This window comes from Salvelinus fontinalis, chromosome 30, assembly GCF_029448725.1.
Source record: "Salvelinus fontinalis isolate EN_2023a chromosome 30, ASM2944872v1, whole genome shotgun sequence".
In the NCBI taxonomy this organism is placed as follows: Eukaryota; Metazoa; Chordata; class Actinopteri; order Salmoniformes; family Salmonidae; genus Salvelinus; species Salvelinus fontinalis.
Window position 1 is genome coordinate 27,406,944 of NC_074694.1, and position 24,266 is coordinate 27,431,209.

Below are 24,266 nucleotides of genomic sequence, written 5' to 3' on the forward strand. Positions count from 1 at the left end.
TCAGCAGGGCTATATAATAACACACACCAAGCTGTCCCCTTCAGCAGGGCTAAATAACAACACATCAAGCTGTCCCCTTCAGCAGGGCTATATAACAACACACACCAAGCTGTCCCCTTCAGCAGGGCTATATAATAACACACACCAAGCTGTCCCCTTCAGCAGGGCTATATAATAACACACACCAAGCTGTCCCCTTCAGCAGGGCTAAATAACAACACACACCAAGCTGTCCCCTTCAGCAGGGCTAAATAACAACACACACCAAGCTGTCCCCTTCAGCAGGGCTAAATAACAACACACACCAAGCTGTCCCCTTCAGCAGGGCTATATAACAACACACACCAAGCTGTCCCCTTCAGCAGGGCTATATAACAACACACACCAAGCTGTCCCCTTCAGCAGGGCTATATAATAACACACACCAAGCTGTCCCCTTCAGCAGGGCTATATAATAACACACACCAAGCTGTCCCCTTCAGCAGGGCTATATAATAACACACACCAAGCTGTCCCCTTCAGCAGGGCTAAATAATAACACACACCAAGCTGTCCCCTTCAGCAGGGCTAAATAACAACACAGTCTTGTGAGAGAGTCGGGGGAGACAGGGAGGCAGATACCAACTAGTTCAGGCACAAAGAGTGTCTCTGTCTGTCGGTCCTCAGGGTTATTAGGCACTGGCAGTGACAACAGATGATTTACCCAGAGACATTTACTGCAGGATAAAAACATGATGTGACTGGCCCTGTAAATGATGCATTACAGTTTTAATGTCATATGATCCAGTGTTTCCCGTATATGCATTCAGCAGCTGCGCACAGTCGTTGCTAAATCTTGGCCGCCACTAACTCTCCCCTCCTGAAAATAATCCTAGGTGAAACACTGAGGAAAATGTTAATGGGAGTGTTTTGTCATTTGCTTTTGTCTATTGAATGTCCTATGGCGGCATGTTCATTTAGTGTGTTTTGCGGTGTGTCCAGTTTCACAGAGAAGTGGATCCCTAGTGTGATCATCTCCCACCGCTACAAGGCCCAGGACACACCAGCCCGCAGGACTTTTGAACAGGCACTGACCGGTGCATTCATGTCTGCTGTCATTAAGGACCTCCGCCCCAGCGCTCTGCCCTTTGTGGCCAGCCTCATCAGACACTACACCATGGTGGCTGTCGCTCAGCAGTGTGGTGAGAGAATGAATCTTTCTCTCTGCTCTCTCCCTGTGTTTTTGTCCCACTCACATTTTGGACATGATCATCTCTCCACCCTTCTCTTCTTTTCTCTCATTTGGCTGGAAGCTCTCCAGCTCTTTGTCTCTGTCCTTCAGTATCTCATTCTCTCACTCTTTTCTCCTCCTTTTCTATGCTCCTCATGGTTGTTGTGTTGGTCTCCCCCACCCACAGGTCCGTTCTTGCTGCAGTGCTACCAGTTGGGCAGCCAGCCCAACACAGCTATGTTCCACAGTGAGGAGAACGGTTCTAAGGGCATGGATCCGCTGGTTCTGATCGACGCCATCGCCATCTGCATGGCCTACGAGGAAAAGGAGCTGTGTAAAATAGGAGAGGTGGCTCTGGCTGTTATCTTCGATGTAGCCTCCATCATCCTGGGGTCCAAGGAGAGGGTGAGAAAGGGGGCTTGGGGGTTTACAAGTGGGATTGCATCACTTTAATGCGTGTTGGTGGTGATTTCTAAAAATGTATATGTTTTAAGTAGGATGTGAAGTCTTGATTACTGTAAGTGTTTTCAATTTTGTCTGTGAATAAGTACTTGCTATGAGTTAATTCTGCTAATCTTTCTATTCCCCCTCGTCTCCCTTCTCGTCTCCGTCCCCAGGCGTGCCAGCTGCCTCTGTTCTCATACATCGTGGAGCGTCTGTGTGCATGCTGCTATGAGCAGGCCTGGTACGCCAAGCTGGGCGGGGTTGTGTCCATTAAGTTCCTGATGGAGAGACTACCTCTCATCTGGGTCTTGCAGAACCAACTCACCTTCCTCAAGGCTCTGCTCTTTGTCATGATGGATCTCACTGGAGAGGTACAGTTACCTGAGTTAACCAACTGTTGCAGACACTAGTTGTCTGATTTGTGTTGACACACAGGGTTAAAACAATCAAATCAAAGAAAAATGTGTTTACGGGGAGGGTAAAAACAATAATTAAATATATAAAGTTTGACCTCCAGGTGTCTAATGGTGCAGTAGCCATGGCGAAGACCACTCTGGAGCAGCTCCTGGTCCGTTGTGCCACCCCTCTGAAGGATGAGGAGAAGACTGAGGAGCTGCTGGCTGCTCAGGACAAGTCATTCCACATGGTCACCCATGACCTGGTGAGAGAGGTCACCTCCCCCAACTCCACGGTCAGGAAGCAGGCCATGCACTCCCTGCAGGTGCTAGCTCAGGTCACCGGGAAGAGTGTCACCATCATCATGGAGCCACACAAAGAGGTGGGTCTAAGATGCCGTACCAGAGTTTTGTGGCACATTTTGTATTTATCATGGATCCCCATTAGCTGCTGCCTACTCTTCCTGGCCCGGCAGAATTAAGGCAGTTATACAATTTTTAAAACATTACAATACTTTCATTACAGAATTCACCATGCACTGTGTGTCATCAGGCTCCTACTCCTCCTACTCTACTACCAAATATCTACAACACAAAATCCATGTGCACATGTGCGTATGTTATCGTGTGTATGTATGCATTCACCATCATAGAAATTGAATGGGCAAACAGAATTTTTCGTAGCTCATAAAGTGGTGACTGTTAGGCAGTGGTAGATATGGTCCTTGCTCTACGCATGCTACAGATATTGGGACGAAGGTCTTGGTGATCATTACCAACTGGTTAACAAGAATGGAGTCACGGATGCCATTTCAAGTGCACTACACAAACTAACCTTGTGTGTAACCCCAGGTGTTACAGAATGTGACCCCCCCCCCCCCCCCCAAGAAGCACCTGTTGATTTATAACCTTTTATAACCCCTCCCACCCACAGGTGCTACAGGACATGATCCCCCCTAAGAAACACCTGCTGCGCCACCAGCCGGCCAACGCCCAGATCGGCCTGATGGAGGGCAATACCTTCTGCACCACCCTGCAGCCACGCCTCTTCACCATGGACCTCAACGTCATGGAGCACAAGGTCTTCTACACAGAGGTGAGAGGTCATGGCATAGCCATGGCAACGGACTGAAAGGAATAGTTTATCACAAAGTCAAACGTTTATCATAGGTTTTGTTTTCATACCTTAAAAGTGGTCTAGCCAATAATTATCACAAACTGTTGAAAACAATTTGCCCTATTGAGTTAACAATGTATTGAGTTGACTCTGTATTTCCATCCCCTATTGATCCGTATTGATTCCATTTCTTGCTCTTTCTCCAGCTGTTGAATCTGTGTGAGGCTGAGGACGCTGCTCTGATGAAACTGCCCTGCTATAAGAGCCTCCCCTCTCTGGTTCCCCTGCGCATCGCTGCCCTTAGTGAGTACATGACAGGAGTCGGAGTACTTACTACACTGAAGGACTCCAAATAATTCAGCCATTCAACATGTAGAACAAACACGTATATCACAATCAACTTGACAAAATGGGAACAACATTCTTTCTTATTCTGCTTTGTTCGTCATCTACTATTCTACAGCATCTCAAAACAAATGTGTTAATCCAGCATGTTGTCTTATATAAAGCAGTAAATTGACAGTTCTCTGTCTGCATAGATGCCCTGGCAGCTTGTAACTACCTGCCTCAGTCCAGAGAGAAGATCATTGCTGCCCTTTTCAAAGCCCTCAACTCTACCAACTCTGAGCTGCAGGAGGCAGGAGAGGCCTGTATGAGGAAGGTTAGTATATTACACACCTCCCAGGTAGCCTAGCCGTTAAGAGCGTTAGTTCAATTCCCTGAGCCGGCAAGGTGTAAAAATCTGCTGTTCTGCCCTTGAGCAAGGCAGTCAGCCCCAACAACTACTCCTGGGCTGACGATGTGGATTTTAAGGCAGCCCCACGCACCTCTCTGATTCAGAGGGTTTGGGTTAAATACGGAGGACATATTTTGGTTGAAGGCATTCAGTTGTGCAACTTATTGGGTTCCTCCCTTCCCTCTCCCTTCTTTTATCCTCATCACCTCATTCATCCCTTTCTTATTTCTCTTCCTTGATCGCCTTATTGCACACCTTTTTCTCCCTCCATCACAAAATCATTGATGAATGTCTTCTACATGTGCCTCTTCCTCAATGCAACACTGACCTCCAGTCTTCCTCCCTCAATCTACCTATCAACACCTTCATCTCTCCCTCCATCCAACAATCATTTCTCCCTCCATTCTCTCCTCTCATTCTCGCCTCCTCTCACGCTGTCTTCCCTGGCCTAACACTAATGAGCGTTGCCAGGGAGCGGTCGATACAGGATGGAGTGTTTGTTCTGAGCAAAGAGGGGAGAATTAATGTGGCTGCCATACATCATCCCTGTGTGTGTGACTGGCCCTGGCCTTATTGTTGCGGCCTTTCTCTCAGGCACTGGATCATCCAGAGCTGTTTTACTGGGCTCTTGGGTTGAGAGACAGAAATAAAGTTGAGAAAAAGCCATGATTCATGCTGAGAATGACCTGAATTGAAAAATGATTATGCTTAAAGGAATGTTTTTTTTTTTTTCTCTTTGTTCTGTCTCCCAGTTCCTGGAAGGGGCCACCATCGAGGTAGACCAGATCCACACCCACATGCGCCCTCTGTTGATGATGCTGGGGGACTACCGCAGTCTGACCCTCAACGTGGTCAACCGCCTCACCTCGGTCACACGCCTCTTCCCCAACTCCTTCAACGACAAGTTCTGTGACCAGATGATGGTAAAGAAGGAAGGCTGCTGAGTTTGGGCTAAACATGATTTATTAAGTCGCTATTAACGCATCATGTAGGTAGTCATCCATTTTAATAAATGAATTATTAAATATCTGATTCATCTCTCTCTCACTCTCAGCAACACCTTAGGAAGTGGATGGAGGTGGTAGTGATAACTCACAAGGGAGGCCAGCGCAGCGATGGCAGTGTGAGTATGAACACATAGGAAGATGACTTTACACACACGCACCCTGACAGCTCCTCAGTGAGGCCTGCTCCAGATGAGAAGTGAGTGGCCATATTACAATCAATGATTAATTAGGCGCCAGCCAGAGCGCAGAGCCAGCAGCCCAGCCACCGTCTCTCCACTCGTTATCTCTGACAGATAACCTTGTAAAGGGGAAGAAGAGGTGTTGCAGGGGGGAGAGATGCACCGTCCACCGTCAGCCTTCGCAGAAATAGCATCCATTATTTCCTGCTTTTCTTTTCTCTTCCTCTCTCTGCGCTCCTCAAACGTAGTGGTAATGAGATGTAAATTGGCCCTCTGTTCGCCTGCCACTACTCTTCTCTTTGAGGGCTGCCACTGACAATGAGGCAGGGACCACCAGGTCAACCGCACAGGGAGAGAGGGGATGAGGGGGGCAGGGAGGGGAAAGAGGGATGAGGAGAGTGAGGGGTAGAGAGTGGATGGAGGGATAAGGAAGGAAGCACAACTAGACCAGTTTGTTTAACCAATTGTCCTGTTTTTTTCCCCCCTGTTCAGTATGAAAATGTTTGAGATTTCTCAGGTCTTTGCCACTGTCTGAATATTTGCACACACACTCATTCCACTCCATGCCATCCTTCATGCACCCCCCTCCCCCACACACACACACTGCTTTGCTGACTCTTTCCATTCTCTCCCATTCTGTTCCGGCACAGCCTGCATTGGAGGGTGTTGAGGTGAGACTGGGTCCAATGTTGCCCCCCCCCCCCCCCCCCCCCCCCCCATAGTTGAACTGTTGTGGTAGTGCTGGTGTATTGTTTGGTTGTTTAACATTAACCTTACCTGGTGCTATATCGTATCAAAATGTTCTATGACATTTTATACCAACTCAGTTTACCCCCCCATTTCATTTTAATGTCATATTAGAGTCACTAATAGTAAAGTCATAGAAATCATTGTCATCATTGAAGTCAGCAAGTTGTAGATGGTACTCTCAACCCCTCTCATCCATATTCCAAAACAACCAATCACCACTCCCCTACTAGTGACATCACTTCCTCATCCCCTGAAGCTGTTTTCCCTTAGAAATGCCCTGTCGCGCAGTTCCAAATTGACCCCTAGCCCCTACTCCCTAAGTACTCGTGGAGCTCTAGCCAATCCTCTCAGATCTCAAAAAGTGTTTAGGGATTAGGCCGGACTAAGGGGTCCATTTGGTATTGGGCTAGTGTATCTCTAAAGTTACTGCAAAATCAAGATGTCTGTCCAAGATGTTGGTAAAGATTACTTAATACTATTTTATTTTCTCACCTCCACCTTCCCTCTCTCCGTCTTGTCCTCTCCCTCTCTAGGAAATGAAGATATGTTCGGCCATTATCAACCTGTTCCACCTGATCCCAGCAGCTCCTCAGACTCTGGTCAAACCTCTGCTGGAGGTGGTCATGAAGACCGAACGGGCCATGCTTATAGAGGTACTAGGCACTTCTCTCGCCTCAATTCTCTCCATCCCCCCACTCTCTCTTTTTCTTTCCTTCTAATCTCCTCATTCCACCTCTCCATCTACCCCTGAATTATAGTTCCCCTTCACTTCCTTTTCAGTCCATTTAATTTTTTTTTTTTAGATTGTCAACACATCATTGTTTGTCATGGACATGGTTAACTGTCCCCCCCAGGCTGGCAGTCCGTTCAGAGAGCCCCTGATCAAGTTCCTGACGCGTCACCCGTCCCAGACCGTAGAGCTGTTCATGATGGAGGCCACACTCAATGACCCACAGTGGAGCCGCATGTTCATGGTGAGACAAATGCCCTCCTGCTCAAGAGCCTCAGGCACATTGTCTCACTACCGTGCTTTAACTGTGTCAAGGAATCCCTGTGTGAAAACAATTGCCAAATACAAGTGCAGTTTTGGCTGCTAACATTTTGCTCTGGGTGTTCTCATTAAGCTGGTTTGTGTGGATCTCTGTAAGAAATTAATTTTATATTTCCCATTCTCTTAATCCCCTCTCCACTGTTGTGCTCCAGAGTTTCCTGAAGCATAAAGAAGCCAAGCCCCTGAGGGACGTGCTAGCCTCCAACCCGAGCCGCTTCGCCCCCCTGCTGGTCCCTGCTGGTACCGCAGCCACCGCTAGACCTGGGTCCCCCTCCACCAACACAGCCAGGCTTGACCTGCAGTTCCAGGCCATCAAGGTGAGTGAGGACGCACACGGATGCACAGCTTTGGACACGAGTGCACTCCATTACGCGCACACACACACATTCCTTACCCCATGACACTTCATGCTAATCTACCGCTGACAGGCTAGTTTCAGCCATATTGCTTACGTCTAGGGCTGTTGTGTTCGTATTACCGCCACACCGGCGGTCACGAGTCATGATGGCAGTCAAATTCCACGTGACTGTTTAGTCACGGTAATTAAGCTTCTCCAAGCTCTGATGATGCTGATGGTCATTGGTAGCTTACCAAACTGGCTAACTGCCTGATACTCAGCACTCTATTGTCTCTCTAATCACTCTGACATCAATGCAAATGTCTTCGAAAATCTAATCAAACACTTCATGAGAGCCCATGAGCTCATGTTGCGCAACATTTCAATAGGCTATGCAATTGCTTGAGAAAAAAGTGATGGCCTCTACTAAAAATAGCACAATCAGCTTTCTATAGGCTAGGCCTACTATATTTACTTTTCAACTTTCCTAATATTAAGCACATTGCTTATATTTACAAAAGGAGTTGACTGGCTGGCATGAAAATTAAACACGGGGAAAAGCATTCTCCATTCGCTATTTAAGTGCATAGATGACATGGATTTTTCCCCCAGCTGCCCCTGTTTCAAGAAAGGTGCATGATAATGGTCCATTCTAAATATTTTTAAAAAATCACATATTTAGTATATGTCAAGACAGATTAAATCAACAATAGGCTAATATTGTCACCATCACACTATTACTTGTTAATGATATATTATCACTTGTGAATGATGCCCAGCGAAGGCAAGAAACAATATATATATATATTTTTTTGCGAATTTCATACCATAGTGGCACACCTCATGTAGTCTAGCCCATAGGCCCAAATGTTTTGATACAGTTTGTATCACAACTGAAGTGGCCAAATTACTTCTTAAAATGAGCACATTAATCTGCTTTACAAGGAGTGTAGAGCCTAACTGGCATACATAAGCAGCGCGTGAGTTTCAAGTTGGGTAAGTTAATTTTCACCATGAAAGCACCTTTTTTTATAATAAAAGCATAACATGCATAATCGCATGTGCGGTCACTTTTGATAATGGTGTTTTTCTGTTAATGGAATATTCACGCTTATAGCCTACTGCCATGTGCGCATTGCTGCGCTTATAATGTGAATAAATCAACTATTAGGCTATCAACATTTTTAGATAAATGTTCTGATCTGTTGCGTCAACCACATTGCGTAAAGTGTTTTTGATGCTAGTTTGGGTCTATCGCATCCCACAACTGTCCCAGACTATGCTTGGAATATTTATTTCTCGAATAGAATAGGTCGACCTTTGTACTATGGGGGATAGTAGATTAATGTAGGCTAGTGCTTTTGCTGTTTGTTAGGCCTACTCATCTTGTTGGCTGAAAAATTAAATGTGGACGGTTCTTCCAATATCTTCAACATGCACCTCAGAATTGGATAAGGATGCGCGCAGTTGCGTCCCCGATGTGTGTCTTCACTTGTAGCCTGTGAGAAAGACCAGATCACATGACGGAGAGCCTTGTGAGTGAGATGAGAAGGGCTTTGGAGCGGGCAGCATTTATGGAGAAGGGCTGCAAAAGGCATGGCTTTTTTGGGGGGTGCATTATGGCCATACAAAGGGGATGCTGCTGGGAAATCAAGTGCTTGTCAAATTGTGAATGAGTGACCGATGAAGTGTGTATAGCTTGCGCAAAAAACAAAGCAGAGCTCATGCCTTTCAAGCTACTTTTTTCAATTCATCATTAGAGTCGCATCATGCAGCCTTACAATGTATTAAACATCTAAACTTATAGCCAACATTCAATAATAACTTACTTTAATAACTGTTAATTAAGCATATAGGAAAACCTATTTCTTTGTTAACCGCTCAACACAGAATAGCCGCATGTGCGCACTCCTTCAAATCGTTTGGAGAAAAGATTCTTTCTATTTTATTCAGCTTTGTTCAATTGTATTCTTCATACTATAAAATAATGCCACAGAATTCTAAGCAAATCTTGTCTGCTAATTGAGCTAGCGTAGCCCACAGCCATATGGCATAGCCAGATCAGGACCTAACATAAGGACAACTCAGAGTATGCTATTCTATTCTTCTGAAATAGACTACATTTTCTTATCATGTTTCTTTAGACCTGTCTAAAATAAATAATGGATTTATTGTGAAGTTTAGCATATATTACATGGATTTATTAGACTTTTTCAACTGTATCTGTTCTTAAGGTCTGCATCAGTGGCTTGTAGGCTATGTGGAAGCCAGGAGATGCTAAGTGTTTGTTAATTAACGGTCAATTACTGTGAGACTGACAGTTATTTTCTAGACAATCACCGGCTGATGAAATTTCATCACCGCCACAGCCCTACTTACACCTATCAAATGTTTTCCAACAGAGTGAGTTTGTTATAACTTCTCACACCTGAGTCTACTGTTGTCTCTCCCCTCTTTCTGTCCTCAGATTATCAGCATCATAGTGAAGAATGAGGAGGGCTGGTTGGCAGGTCAGCACTCTCTGGTCAGCCAGCTCAGACGGGTCTGGGTCAGCGAGGCCTTCCAGGAACGACACCGCAAAGACAACATGGCCGCCATCAACTGGAAGGAGCCCAAGCTGCTGGCCTACTGCCTGCTCAGCTACTGCAAGTATGTACCTCACACACACGCCATGATAGTGCTGGCCTACTGCCTGCTCAGCTACTGCAAATATGCATCAGTTGCACTACCACTTGTCAATATTTCTTAACTCAAGGCTTGAGAGAAATGCATCCTTGACTGTGCAACCTCGAACTTTCATGTAAATCTTCAGACATTGATGTATGACTTATACAAAAGTCAAAGGATTTGTACTTGTACTCACCCTCCCTCCCTCCTTGCCCCTCTCTCCTTGCCCCCCCCCCCACCTCCTCCAGACGAAACTTCAATGAGATCGAGCTGCTGTTCCAGCTGCTGAGGGCGTTTACGGGTCGTTTCCTGTGCAACATGACCTTCCTAAAGGACTACATGGAGGAGGAGATCCCTAAGAACTACAGCATCGCTCACAAACGAGCCCTCTTCTTCCGCTTCGTAGAGTTCAACGACCCACACTTCAACGACGAGCTCAAAGCCAAGGTAACCAACCCATTCTCGCTATCGCACTCTTTCACACACACAGACACACAGAGATGTATATGGGAACACAGCATCCCCTCAAATGCATTCACTCACGCCCACAAATATATGGTGAATGACCATTATATTAAAGGCAAAAAGTCTGTAATTAAATGGCAATATTCTTCACGAACTCGTGAGTGTTCCCTGCAGAGTTTTAATTTCAGCGGTGCAGCGCCTGTTCTCCCCCTGATGAATTATGCTGCTCATATAGTCATCCTCTTAATTGTTCTCTCGCGAAGAGCAGATGCTGTCCGTGTGTGTGTGCTAGTGCTTGAGTGTGTGTTCTTGTGCCTGCGTGTGTTTAGAGCTGGGACGATAAACCGAAAATGATCAACATTGACACACCGATGACTTATCGCAGGCATTTTTCTGATATCGTCATTACAATAAGTAGCCTATACTAGAGAACTGTAAAGTTTGACATGAACGAGGTATGCTAATATGGGTGTTTGTTAATGGTACAACCGGTGGCCACAACCATCAAATTACTATAAGTAGTTGAAAGTTTAATTAACTAAAAAGCTGAAGTGCACATTAATGTTATAAACTTATTGTTCTATTTTTCGTTCTTGCATCAATTCAGGCAATTTTTCCAGTGTGGATGTTTGTCCATATCACACATATCTCTACTGTGAATCATTGTCTTAAGCATTTTCCTGAAAACAAGGCTCTATAGGGAGAAATGGTGTGCTGTGCAATAGCACTATTCAGATGGGGGTGGATATTTCACCTTAACTGAGAGCAGCCAGGACCTCCCCACTCACAGGATGCGTCTCAACTGGCGCCCTATTCCCTTTATAGCACACTACTTTTACCAGGGCCCATAGGGCTCTGGTCAAAAGTAGTGCACTATATAGGGAATAGGGTGCTATTTGGGATGCAGTAATAGAGGCCTATTCTCATATGGTGAAATATTAGGCCCACTGTTGCTAACAAAGGGCTGTTCTTTCTAGTAGCCCTCCTCCCCTAGCCTAACATCTGGACGATTTAACATAATGCATATCTCTCTCTCTGGTTCAGCCACAGGCACTGCCTCTGCTTTAATAGATAATGCTAATGTCTCCGCTAGAGAGAGAGACACACACACACACACACTCTGTAGAAGGAGGACACTATTCATCTAATGGCAATAAAGTAATGTTGGGCGACGTCTGTATGATTGATATCACAGACACTCTAAAATGAATAGGAACATATGAGACCAAATAAGAGAGCGTGGCGCTATGCATTTCCTCTCCCTATATTATCTGTTCCTGTGTGTGTTAATGGCAGCGCGGAGCATATGCTGCCACATGATGCCTCTATTAAAATATGTCCTGCCTAGAGGATGATGTATAGGGTGGAGACTAGTTCATTAGGAGATGGTACCTATAAATGCTCCGTTATGCTGCTGCTGACTGCTTAATCATTCCTTTGTCTTCAATGTCTACCATTGATATATGTTATTGTGAGGAGTTTAAATGATTAAGTTGTACTTTTTATTGATTTATTTTTGATTGAAAGATTTGACTAAGTCGCTCTGGATCAGCTTGGTCATTTAGCAGACAATGTAAATGTTTGTTTTTTAAACAACGTGGAATTTTATTTAACGGACATTCCTGCTCTTATCTCCTCTATAGACCTTTAAAAAAGACCACACCCATTAGTGAGGTTTGAGAAGTTCTCTTCTTTAAGTGTGGATCTGTTATTACAACCTGTCTCTTCCTGTCCCAGGTGTTACAGCACATCCTGAACCCAGCGTTCCTGTACAGCTTTGAGAAGGGGGAGGGGGAGCAGCTTCTGGGACCGCCCAACCCCGAGGGAGACAACTCCGAAAGCATCACCAGTGTCTTCATCACCAAGGTATAAAAACCAACCAACGCCTCTCCCTCAAGACTCTTCATGGATGGCCTATCCTTTCTCTACACCCCTGTCCTTCTTTCCTCTTCTCATCCTTTTCTCTCATCATTTGTTACATCCATCACTACCTCTTTTTCCTTTTATTCTGATCCTCTCTGATCGTCTTCTTCCTTTCTCCTCTCATCCCTCTCTTCTCTTGCCCCCTCTTCCTGCTCTCATCCTATTGCCTTCTCTCCTCTCATCACTCTGTCAATCCATCAGAGCAGTGTGTAATGTCCTGGCCTGCCTGGCAGTACTGTCACCGTGGCAACAGTAAAGGTCACTGTTTTGTTTGTCTTGAACACGATCTAATCATAGTCTCTGACTCAGTCTGACCAACACCAGACCTAGTATGGGTCTGGTTGGGTTTTAAACTCATTTCCTCTCTCCTCCTTTCTACATGACAAATTATGCATTATGCGAGTCTTTGTGGAAAATTCCACTGCCAAAAACAACTTGTCGCCCCCCCCCCAAAAAAAAATCATATTATATTGTATTTATTAATTAAATTATATCAGTTGCTTCGTTTAAAAATACCTATAGAATGTACATCTTCTCCTTGCCTTTCTCTCTGTGGGAATAAATGTCTTGAAGGACAAGAAATATGTAATACATCCATCTTCTCTCTCTTATAGGTCCTGGATCCAGAAAAGCAGGCAGACCTCCTAGATTCCCTCCGTATCTACCTGCTCCAGTTCTCTACTCTCCTGGTGGAGCACGCCCCCCACCACATCCACGACAACAACAAGTCCCGGAACAGCAAGCTGCGGCGCCTCATGACCTTCGCCTGGCCATGCCTGCTGCCCAAGGCCTGTGTTGACCCTGCCTGCAAGTACAGCGGCCACCTGCTCCTGGCACACATCATCGCGAAGTTCGCCATCCACAAGAAGATCGTACTGCAGGTTACTTTACTTTTTAAAAATATATTTGGAATTTTCTGTGAAAAAGCTTGTAATGTATATATTGTGGCAGGTTGTTGCCATCGATTTATCAGCTCTTTTGTCTTGTCCACATTGATGTGGAGGGCACTTGACCGCCACCATTCTTGGAGGTTGCTGGCCTGTTTTTAGGCTACATAATCCAATTTACAAAGGATATCTGCTCACTGATTTATGCCCTCAAAAGTAACGTTTTACATTTGACATGGATCATATTTCTTCCACCTGTGCGTGTATCTAGGTGTTCCACAGCCTGCTGAAGGCCCACACTATGGAGGCCAGGGCTATCGTCCGCCAGGCTATGGCCATCTTGACCCCGGCCGTGCCAGCCCGCATGGAGGACGGACACCAGATGCTGACCCACTGGACACGCAAGATCATCGTGGAGGAGGGACACACCGTCCCTCAACTGGTCCATATACTGCATCTTATCGTCCAGCACTTCAGAGTGCGTAACAAACGCTCACACACATCCTAGCACACAGGGTGGATTTTTCTGTATAATTCTACTTTAAAGAATCTACTAATTCTATGGGTTTCCCCCCCTTGTGCTTCCTACACCCTTCATCATTATGATCCTAGCCAGCTGTTCAGAACTATAGACTGATGCCTGGTCAAGTTCATTCTAGATTGATCTGTGGCACTTTGACACACTGCTCTCTGACCGAGACCACTCATCTCATCATCATTACCCTGGAGAGATGAGTCTGTCACGATGGACGTGTGCGTAGAGTAGTGTGAATGCGTCTCCATCTGATGATCTCTGGCAGTGTAGACTGCACTTTGACAGGAAGCTCATTTCACACTCTGTGCAGTGTGTATGCATGTAGACAGGGCTTAGCTGTGCTTTCTGTTTGGGGTTGAGAAGTCCCTGGCACCCATCAGAGATAATCACTCCATCTGAACAGCTCTAATCATCTCTGAAAATGCTGACAGCACTCCCAATAGGAGTGTCATAGAGGCACCCTCTTCAGAGTGCTTGTGTCTCTGCGCTTGACCCTTTGGGGTTTGAGTGTGTGCTCTGGCTAAGTATAGGCCTAATAAGTGTGTGGGCTTTGTCACAGAGTTTAAATCAATGTTATCTAGAGTCCCAAGCATACCTGTGTAGCTTAGATGAACACACACAAAAGGTATTTCCCCTGTCCCACTGTTTTCTCCCATGTGGTGTCTAACCACGCATCCCCCCTCCCTCCCCGTCTGCAGGTGTACTACCCGGTGCGTCACCACCTGGTGCAGCACATGATCAGTGCCATGCAGCGTCTGGGCTTCACCCCCAGTGTGACTATTGAACAGAGGAAGCTGGCTGTGGACCTGGCTGAGGTCGTCATCAAGTGGGAACTACAGAGGATCAAAGACGCACTGGTACACGTGCAGACACATTTAATAGGGTCATTATTTGAGGAAAGAACACGTTAATTGTTTCTCCTACGATACTCTTCCTTTTACAACTGTAGAAAGTAGATTTTGATATTTGATTCACTTTTCCTAGCCGGAGGCAGAGGGGGCCGACCCAGGTGGTAGTGGTGAGGGGACCAGTGCAGGCGGTACTGGGGGGGTGAAGAGAGGCCTCTCCATGGACTCTGCTGCCGGACAGGACGTCAAGAGGTTCCGTACCGCCACTGGAGCTGTCGCCGCAATAACACCGCCCAGCACAAGTGTATGTATCAGGAGGGAACAGATTATATTCTCCAGTCACATGGTCAGGAAATCCTGATGGGTCTAGGTAACAGCTCCACCATGCCTTCTGATTGGCTAGGTGGAATATGCATGTGTGTCTGGCCTCACCCTGTCCCGTGTGTGTGTAGGTGTTTGGCCGCAGTACATCCATGCCGGCAACAGAGACTCTCCTCACCAAGCCAGTGGAGAAACAACACACAGACACCGTGGTCAACTTCCTCATCCGCATCGCCTGCCAGGTAACACCTTTGTCACGATCACCTTGCTCACACAGTGCCCCAGGTACCCCCCCCAGTCACTGCGTCACAGTCAGCAGGCCTTGGTAGCAGCAGCAGATGTTCACCCCTGGACTTGCAGAGGGACATGTCCTTGGTTCTGGATCTGTGGGCTTTACCTGAAATAGAACTGGGAAAGAATGTCACCACCTCCTCTGGGCACCATTGTACATAATTGCCATGTGTAGCAGTCTCTGAATGTGCTTCATTTGACTTATATTACAATTGTCTGACACTGAAACAGCTGCTGCTTTTTCTCCATTTTGTTTCACAAGACCCGAGGACCCTTAATTAACCTCTGTCTATTTTCAATGGAAGACGATAATGATGATTGTTACTTTCCCATAGAAAAACAAGGTTGCTCAAAAAGAAGTGGAACTAACAAAGTCACTGATGAACAAACAAACAAAGTGGGGTTTTAGGAGGGTTCTGAAATACACTCATGGGAGTGTCCACTGAAAGTTGATTAGCAACAACAACCGGGATCTGACAGACACCCACAATGAGCGCGCACTAAGAGCCAAACAAAGGAAAAACCTACACCAAACTAAATGACAGGAAGCAAACCAAAAGGAGGAGCAAAATGATGTAGACAGGGAAGATCAGATAAAGGATTGTCTTTCTAGAAATCAAACGGGGAGAGACAACTAAAGGTGTTGACCGTCCACATCTCTCTAGACAACTGGAGCATTGGGCCAGCCGCTCTGAATTAGCACCTGGGCCAGCACAGGTCAAACACCTTCCCATTAACAAGATGGCAACCAGCACAGGTGTAACTTATACTGACTAATGAGGTGACACCAATCCGTCTAACCTCTAAACATAAATGGAAAAACCTGTACCATGATGATTATGATGTGTCCTCCAGGTCAATGACAGTGCCAACGTGGCGGGGTCTCCAGGTGAGCTCCTGTCCCGTCGCTGTGTAAGCCTGATGAAGACTGCCCTCCGCCCTGACATGTGGCCCAGAGCTGAGCTCAAACTACAGTGGTTTGACAAACTCCTCATGACTGTGGTAAGGCTTCACAGAAATCTCCACTTCTAGCTTTCTAGTTGTTGATTTTGGTTTCACATTGAGGTTTTACTTCTCTTCCGGTCAAAATTGCTTTATCATGCCTCCCAGAAATGAATTGTAATACTCACATCATACATGCATCAGCTCAATCCACCATGTAGAGCTGTTTTCAATGAGTGAGTAACTGAAGTATGTTCTTGCCAAGTTTCCTCCTGGGATTTGGCTTTCAGTCAGTTGTTTTCCTCAGCTCCTAAGTTTGTCTTCCTATTTGAAATCCTTTGCCCCTTATCACTTCCCTGTCATTATTTAGTCATTATTTGAAGCAGCAGCCTCACTCAGTGTAGGAGAGATAACTAAAGTAAATCCACCCGGACTGACTTGACTGTGTCCCATCCTCCACTCCTCCCTATTCATATGCTTCCTAAGACAAGGTTATCTGAGAGCAACCCCAAATGTCTGACAATGATTGTTTTTTTCTCTGTGGGTCACTGCAGCCCCCCTCAAACCGAGCCCCAACCTTACCTGGGGGGTGGGACTGAACAGTAAATGTCCAGCAGTCTTATCCAGACCAATGAACAAAGCTGTAAATCAGATTGCCTTTTCTCATCTCATTGTACTGTCATGTCAGTCATTAAAGGGACAGTGAGAGAGGGCATCACACACACACACCTCTATCTGAAACACACAAGAGACTAGGCCTTATTCTGTTCCTGCAGCGCTGAATCAATACCTTTTAACTTAGACCAGAGCCTTATCAACCGAGTCACCTTGTTCATTATTACACATTAGACCAAATGGTCTGCTCCAAATCATCTTTCGATCTCTCTTCTCTCCTCCCTCTACTAGATAGAGTGAAATTGACAGCACTCCAAAAGGATTGATGTATTACCCTGCACTCACATTCTATTTCTCTCTCCCTCCCTTCCATCCTCCAGGAGCAGCCAGCCCAGGCTAACTTCTCTAACATCTGTACTGGCCTGGAGATCCTGTGCTTCCTGCTGACGGTACTCCAGTCCCCAGCCATCCTAACCCACTTCAAGCCCCTCCAGAGGGGCATTGCTGCCTGCATGACCTGCGGCAACACCAAAGTCCTGCGGGCCGTCCACTCTCTGCTATCCAGACTGATGAGCGTATTCCCCACCGAGCCCAGTGAGTCCCAGCTGTATTAGTAGATCCCAGACTGGTGTCTGCTGTGACATACTTTTAGGAGTTTTCCTGTGACCCCGTTGATCCAAAAAGAATCAGCTGCAGACACGCCTATTTGGGAAATTGCGTTTTGAGTCGATATGCCAAACTTAATTCTACTATAATCAAATATGTTGCCTTTTTCTGTTCCTCTCCTAGGCACGTCAACTGTGGCGTCTAAGTATGAGGAGTTGGAGTGTCTGTATGCAGCGGTGGGGAAAGTAATCTACGAGGGCCTCACCAACTATGAGAAGGCCACCAGTAGTGCTAACCCAACACAGCTGTTTGGTAAGACATCTACCAGAACCAAGACACTCTTTTACTTTCTCTGTCAGTCTCTTATTCTCCCTTGCACTCATTCACTCAATCATTCATGCTCTCGCTCTCTCAGGCGCGCCTGCACACACCATCTCTCTATCCAGTAATTAGAGGAGCAGGTGTGTCGTTTAAATCTAAAGCAGTGGTCTATGCTGGGTGGGTTAACAGCTCGTTTGGGTAAATGAACGGTGCAGCACAGGTCAGTCAGTCTGTGGAGGTAAAGCCAGATTTTTCTCTTTCACTACTTCTATCAGGTTTAACCAGATGTCAGAAGTTTTTCTGAAAAGCTTATTTTTCATGCATGAGAATAAAGTCTCAATTTACATGGAGGTGGCATTATTTATTTAAGTGGCACAAAGTGAGATGGCTATTGGAGAACACTCTAAAGGTGACGCTATTTGATACCGTTTCCCGAAATGGCAAAAGTGGTCAATAACTGCTTTCATACCCTGTCCTCTCCTTGAGGGGTTGAGTTACACACACACACACACTGCTGGTATGATGCATGTCTCGCCGACGGTGACATTTTAACATTCGTCTCCCCTCTACAGGAGACCGATGCTTTTTCTGTAATTTGGTTTGATTTCCTCCAAACGTCTTTAGTGTGTGTGGGAGACAGTGGCATTGTCTCAGATGTATTTTTCTCTTTCTCCCAGGTACGTTGATGATTCTGAAGTCGGCTTGTAGTTACAACTCCAGCTACATTGACAGGCTCATCTCTGTGTTCATGCGCTCGCTGCAAAAGATGGTCCGAGAACACCTCAGTCCCCAGCAGGCCACCCCCGGGCCCACCGAGGCCAGCACAGGTTGGGAATACACACAGACTCACACACATTCAGAGACGCTAACACACAGGGCTCCAGACTAACTTTCCCCCTGGTTGCACTGGAGCTACTTACATTTTCAGTTGGTGGCACCAGCCCATCATTTGGTCGCACCTAAATTTTACCGCAGTGTCACGCAATAGATTTTTTCCCCCGTAATCCTCTCAGAATTTATTTTTCATCTAACATGTCCAACTTAAAGCAGTGATTTTCATTGATTTTTGGTTGATAATTAGGCTATTGTTGCTATACACTGAGTGTACAAAACATTAGGAACACTTGCTCTTTCCATGACAGACTAACCAGGTGAATCCAGGTGAAAGGTATGATACCTTATTGGTGTTTAATGTTAAATCCGCTTAAATCAGTGTAGATGAAGGGAAGGAGACGGGTTAAAAAAGGATTTTTAAGGCATGAGACATGGATTTTGTATGTGTGCCATTCAGAGGATGAGTGGGCAAGACCAAAGATTTAAGCGCCTTTGAATGGAGTATGGTAGTAGGTGCCATGCGCACCGGTGTGAAAACCAAGCAGCGTTGCAGATCGACTTATCACGCTCAGCAGTTTCCTGTGTGTATCACTAATGGTCCACCACCCAAAGGACATCCAGCCAACTTGACACAACTGTGGGAAGCATTGGAGTCAACATGGGCCGGCATCCCTGTGGAATGCTTTCAACGCCTTGTAGATTCCATGCCCCGATGAATTCAGGCTGTTCTCAGGGCAAAAAGGGGGTGTGCAACTCAATATTAGGAAGGTGTTCCTAATGTTTTGTACACTGAGTTTATTTTACTGTCAAAATAGAAGTGATTTTTTTTATTTTGTTCAATAGATTCATTTGCATACATTAGTCCACTAATATCACATGCAGTAGGCCAACTGGTGGCCCGCGGATTATTTAAATTATAAAAAATAAAAAAGATTTTTATTTTATTTATATTTGGACATAATACTCAACACCAGCAAATCAGCTCCAAATGGTTTTAATTTTGGACGTCTGTTTTACAGGATTCCCACACATAATAGAGATACAGTGCGTTCAGAAAGTATTCACACCCCTTGACTTTTTACACATTTTGTTAAAATGAAGGAAAAAAATATTAAAAATGATTTAACTGTAAAAAATTGTCAGCAATCTCCACAAAGTACTCCGTAATGTAAAAGTGGAAGAAGAATTATAACATTTGTAAAGAAAAATATGGCTTAAAAACACTATCATTGATTAGATAAGTATTCAACCCCCTGAGTCAATAAATGTTAGAATCATCTTTGGCAGCCATTACAGTTGAGTCTTTCTGGGTAAGTCTCTTAGAGCTTTGCACACCTGGATTGCTCGACATCCATTTTCAAGTCTTGCCATAGATTTTCAAGTTGATTTAAGTCAAAACTGTAACTAGGCTACTCTGGAACATTCAATGTCGTCTTGTTAAGCAACTTCATTGTATATTTGGCCATGTGTTTGTGGTTATTGTTCTGCTGAAAGGTGAATTTGTCTGGTGGAAAGCAGACTGAACCAGGTTTTCCTCTAGGATTTTGCCTGTGCTTAGCTCTATTCTGTGTATTTGATCATAAACTCCATAGTCCTTGTTGATGACAAGCATACACATAACATGATGCAGGCAACACCATGCTTGAAAATAGGAAGAGTGGTACTCAGTGACGTGTTGTTGGATTTGTCCCAAACATAACGCTTTGTATTCAGGACATAAACTTAATTTCTTTGCCACTTTTTTTTTTTGTAGTTTTTCTTGAGTGCCTTATTGCAAACTGGATGCAAAATATTTTTTCTGTACAGGCTTCCACCTTCACTCTGTCAATTAGGTTAGTATTGTGGAGTAACTAAAATGTTACTCCACAATGTTACTCCGTTTTCCACAATGTTACTCGTTTTCTCTTTTCACAGCCATTAAACTCTGTAACCGTTTTAGTCATCATTGGCCTCGTGGTGAAATCCCTGAGTGGTTTCTTTCCTCTCCGGCAACTGAATTAAGGACACCTGTGTCTTTGTAGTGACCGGGTGTATGAATACACCATCCACAGTGTAATAAATAACATCACCATGCTCAAAGGGATATTCAATATCTGCTTTTTTATTTTTACCCTTTTACCAATAGGTGCCCTTCTTTGCGAGACATTGGTAAACCTCCCTGGTCTTTGTGGTTGAATCTGTGTTTGAAAGTCACTGCTCAACTGAGGGACCTTACAGATAATTGATTGTGTCGGGTACAGAGATGAGGAAGTAATTCAAAAATCATGTTAAACACTATTGCACATAGTGAGTCCATGCAACTTATTATGTGACTTGTTAAGCACATTTTTACTCCTGAACTTATTTAGGCTTCCAATGACAAAGGGGTTGAATACTTATTGACTGAGGACCTTTCTGCTTTTTATTTTTAATTCATAAAAAATTAACCATAATTCCACTTTGACATTATGGGGTATTGTGTGTGTAGGCCAGTGACAATCTCAATTTTAAATTCACTCTAACTAGGAGTTGGAACCAAAATTATTTTCCAATTTCGTTCTGAAGGCAAGCATTTTTCCCCCCGTTCCGACCAGCAAAACAAACTTCGGTACCGGTAAAAAAAATAATTGTTTTGTTCCTTTTTAAACCTCTGACATTACTTCACCATTGGATAGAGCTTGCCCACTCCTTAGCAAGCTGCTATGTACATGCGTTGGGCGTACAAGTCTAGTGTAGGGTTGGACATACGACTGAAATTTTGCGGATGAGGAGAACGCGGGGTGTGAATACTTTCTGAAGGCACTTTATATGTGATCTATACAAATGTAAGCAGGTTAGAAATTATGTTTTAGCCAAATATGTTTTGACTTCTTGAGGTCAACTTTCAGTCTACAAAGTATTTGTAAATATATTCCGGTCCTCAGACCATCCTCTCCAGAAAAGGTTGTCCCGCGGCTGAATCTAGTTGATGCCTGCTGTCGGCTAATTCATTTGGGACTTATTCACCTCTTAAGGAAGTGGAAATTTAAAAAAAAACATTTGCTAGATTACTAAATAAATATAATATGGCTGCTAGTTAGCCGTGTAATTGATTTAATGTAATACTAAATGATTTGTCCCAACAACAAAACGTAGCCTACCCAGTGACTTATATAGGCCTACCGGTATGCACTGACTCACAAAACACTGCAGTGTGCACTCGTGCGTGCGCTCTGTATCTTAAAGCCATAAAGAAACTTTAGTTTTAAAACGGTACCAATCACCCAATATTGAGAAATACATGTTATACCTAGAGCAAGCTGGGATCCTCTATCCAACAAACATTGTGCTTTCAAAACAATTTTACAGTTTGAAATGTTGCGCAATCAGAACACATTTTTCTCTCCCTCTAGAGCGCACAGGAGGGAGAGGGAGTGAGAGTGGCTCGCTCATCACAGCAGCCGCCAGCGAAACAGGTACAGGGGCAGATCAGACACGTTCATTGTAGGAATCAGGATAACTCTGTTTGACCAAATCATGGTTTTGAAAAATAGGGAGTTTTGAATGACATTAACTCAACATTAACTCGCACAGCCAAGTCAAAGGGACTTAAAATGCAACTAAATGGTTGCACTCTGGAGCGTTAACACACACACACATACACCTTTTACCACATACTCAGGCCCACTAGTCTCAGGTCTCCCAGTAGACGTGTTACCCAGCGCCAGCAGCCCAGGTGGGATGGCATCAGGTTACTTCTTACACTGCCTGGCTCTCTGCTCCATTTCCTCCAGTCATCAGCCATTATTGCTCTCCCAGTTCTATAATACAGTCTTCCTTAGTTAGCCTTCATCAAACAGGGGTGACTTTTCAGCTGGCTGACCTTAGCACCCCCTGGAAACAGTTGGAATTCCTTATGTGTGACACTGAGATGAGCGGGTGTAGCAGTCAAATCACAATGTGTCTGTGTTCCGGACACCTCCAGAAACCCCTCAGGACCCAGAGCTCAGAAGTCCCCCTATCTCGGGTCTGTTTGGCCCATACAGAAGCCCATGTATCAGTGTGAATGGCTGGAAGGTCTGGCAGATCCACTGGGCTGATTGAGGTCTCACTGGGAATCTACCACGGCTCTGATTCCCCTCCTGGGTTGTAGATGCCGTGAGATGCCTCTGGCTGAGACAAACAGCCTTTTTACCCTGCACCGTTTCTCCAAAGGTTAGATGGTCCTCCTGTTTAGTGTTTTCTGCAAGTTCAGTCTTGCAGTGTTCGTGTGGCCACTGGGTGCTGCTGCAGTGAGACTGCATTTACTGTTGGTCAAAGCCAATGAGCACAAGCCAAGCACCTCTATCCCTGCTCTTCCTAAGACCGGTAATGATAGTGAGATGTTATCAGGCTTTTAAATGGATCTCTAATGACCTGTATGTTCACTGTCAAAGAATACAAACACACTCTTTTACACTCACTTTGTAGTGAATGCAGTTAAGTGAATTGACATTCTATGTCATGACCTCTAACCTCTCCCTACAGTGACCTAGCGAACTAGTGATGCTGTCTCAGGACCTGGTGAAGACGCGTCTGTCCGTCATGACCTCTAACCTCTAACCTCTCCCCACAGTGACTAGCGAACTAGTGATGCTGTCTCTGGACCTGGTGAAGAGTCGTCTGTCCGTCATGTCCATTGAGATGAGGAAGAACTTCATCCAAGTCATCCTCACGTCGCTCATCGAGAAGTCGCCTGATGCCAAGATCCTCCGCGCCATCGTCAAGATCGTGGAGGAGTGGGTTAAGAACAACTCCCCCATGGCAGCAAACCAGGTGAGAGGACCATTTTTCATCACGTTGCCCGTTTAGCACACGCTGTGAAAACCCAGGACATGCACTGCTAATGATCTGTGTAAGAACAACAAGCCAGCAAAGCAATCTGGGAACCAGGAAACACAAATCTACCCAGGTGTCTTTGCTCTGAGTCCAGCAGAGACAATGAGGGGGGGAGCGAGGACCAAAGGTACTACACACTCCCCCCTTCAGATGCACTAAAGATAAATGAACTGAATCAATCTGCTCTCTCTCTCGCTCCCTCCATCCCTCTCTCCATCCACAGATGCCCAATCTTCGTGAGAAGTCCATTCTGCTGGTGAAGATGATGACCTATATAGAGAAGCGTTTCCCTGATGACCTTGAGTTAAATGCCCAATTTCTGGACCTCGTTAATTACGTTTACAGGTAATTACCCCCATTAATCACCTGGATGAGTATGCACGGCAAACATACTCGGCGCCGCTACGCTATTTCACCCATCGATTGGGGGGGATGGGCGTTGAAAGGCGGGAGGGAGTCGGGTACAGAGAGGAGTATGCCAGGTCACCGCCACAAACCATTCATCCATTGAGCAGGAGGGATGGGAGTGGGTTGGAGAGAGCGCGGGAGTATGCCACCACACCACTCCATCTATCAAGAGAAAAAGACAGAGGTTGGGGATAGGGTAGACAGAATGATGGGGGTTGAATTTGAGGGTCTTCCAGTGACAGGACACATGGTGTGAGGGAGAGATGGGAGGGTGGCAGAGGGGTGAGGCAGCCAAGCGAAAGGCGACTGACTCCTCAGCCCACTGCTATTCATCCTGGCTGGCCCTCTAACCACAAATACCACTCCCCCGTTCCTCCCCTCCAGTCCTCAAGACTGCCCCACCCCTTTTCCCATTCTGCCTGTCCACAGACGATCTGCTCTGTAAGTCACGTAACTTTGAACAAGCTGTAAAACTATGATTGACGCATCACCGTCCACATAGCATCTGCTACACGACGACGTCTCTGAATAAGTAGATGGT

The 24,266-nt window shown here is 45.4% G+C and overlaps 1 protein-coding gene across 6 annotated transcripts in view; it reads left to right on the forward strand.

Annotated features, from left to right (window-relative positions):
- trrap (transformation/transcription domain-associated protein) overlaps window positions 1-24,266 on the forward strand; it is an 82,493-nt gene that overhangs the window by 17,126 nt on the left and 41,101 nt on the right. For 3 of the 6 annotated variants that reach the window (XM_055890241.1, XM_055890243.1, XM_055890242.1), the window contains exons 22-49: window positions 982-1,181; window positions 1,398-1,615; window positions 1,828-2,025; window positions 2,172-2,432; window positions 2,984-3,145; window positions 3,373-3,469; window positions 3,706-3,827; window positions 4,655-4,825; window positions 4,957-5,025; window positions 5,739-5,759; window positions 6,372-6,491; window positions 6,693-6,812; window positions 7,042-7,206; window positions 9,694-9,875; window positions 10,142-10,340; window positions 12,096-12,224; window positions 12,896-13,162; window positions 13,440-13,646; window positions 14,402-14,560; window positions 14,688-14,855; window positions 15,004-15,114; window positions 16,019-16,165; window positions 17,101-17,314; window positions 17,510-17,638; window positions 18,325-18,474; window positions 21,853-21,915; window positions 23,055-23,254; window positions 23,541-23,662. In XM_055890241.1, coding sequence (XP_055746216.1) covers window positions 982-1,181; window positions 1,398-1,615; window positions 1,828-2,025; window positions 2,172-2,432; window positions 2,984-3,145; window positions 3,373-3,469; window positions 3,706-3,827; window positions 4,655-4,825; window positions 4,957-5,025; window positions 5,739-5,759; window positions 6,372-6,491; window positions 6,693-6,812; window positions 7,042-7,206; window positions 9,694-9,875; window positions 10,142-10,340; window positions 12,096-12,224; window positions 12,896-13,162; window positions 13,440-13,646; window positions 14,402-14,560; window positions 14,688-14,855; window positions 15,004-15,114; window positions 16,019-16,165; window positions 17,101-17,314; window positions 17,510-17,638; window positions 18,325-18,474; window positions 21,853-21,915; window positions 23,055-23,254; window positions 23,541-23,662 — 4,371 coding nt within the window. The remainder of the gene's footprint in view (window positions 1-981; window positions 1,182-1,397; window positions 1,616-1,827; window positions 2,026-2,171; window positions 2,433-2,983; window positions 3,146-3,372; window positions 3,470-3,705; window positions 3,828-4,654; window positions 4,826-4,956; window positions 5,026-5,738; window positions 5,760-6,371; window positions 6,492-6,692; window positions 6,813-7,041; window positions 7,207-9,693; window positions 9,876-10,141; window positions 10,341-12,095; window positions 12,225-12,895; window positions 13,163-13,439; window positions 13,647-14,401; window positions 14,561-14,687; window positions 14,856-15,003; window positions 15,115-16,018; window positions 16,166-17,100; window positions 17,315-17,509; window positions 17,639-18,324; window positions 18,475-21,852; window positions 21,916-23,054; window positions 23,255-23,540; window positions 23,663-24,266) is intronic. The other 3 variants (XM_055890246.1, XM_055890245.1, XM_055890247.1) reach the window with 3 other exon arrangements.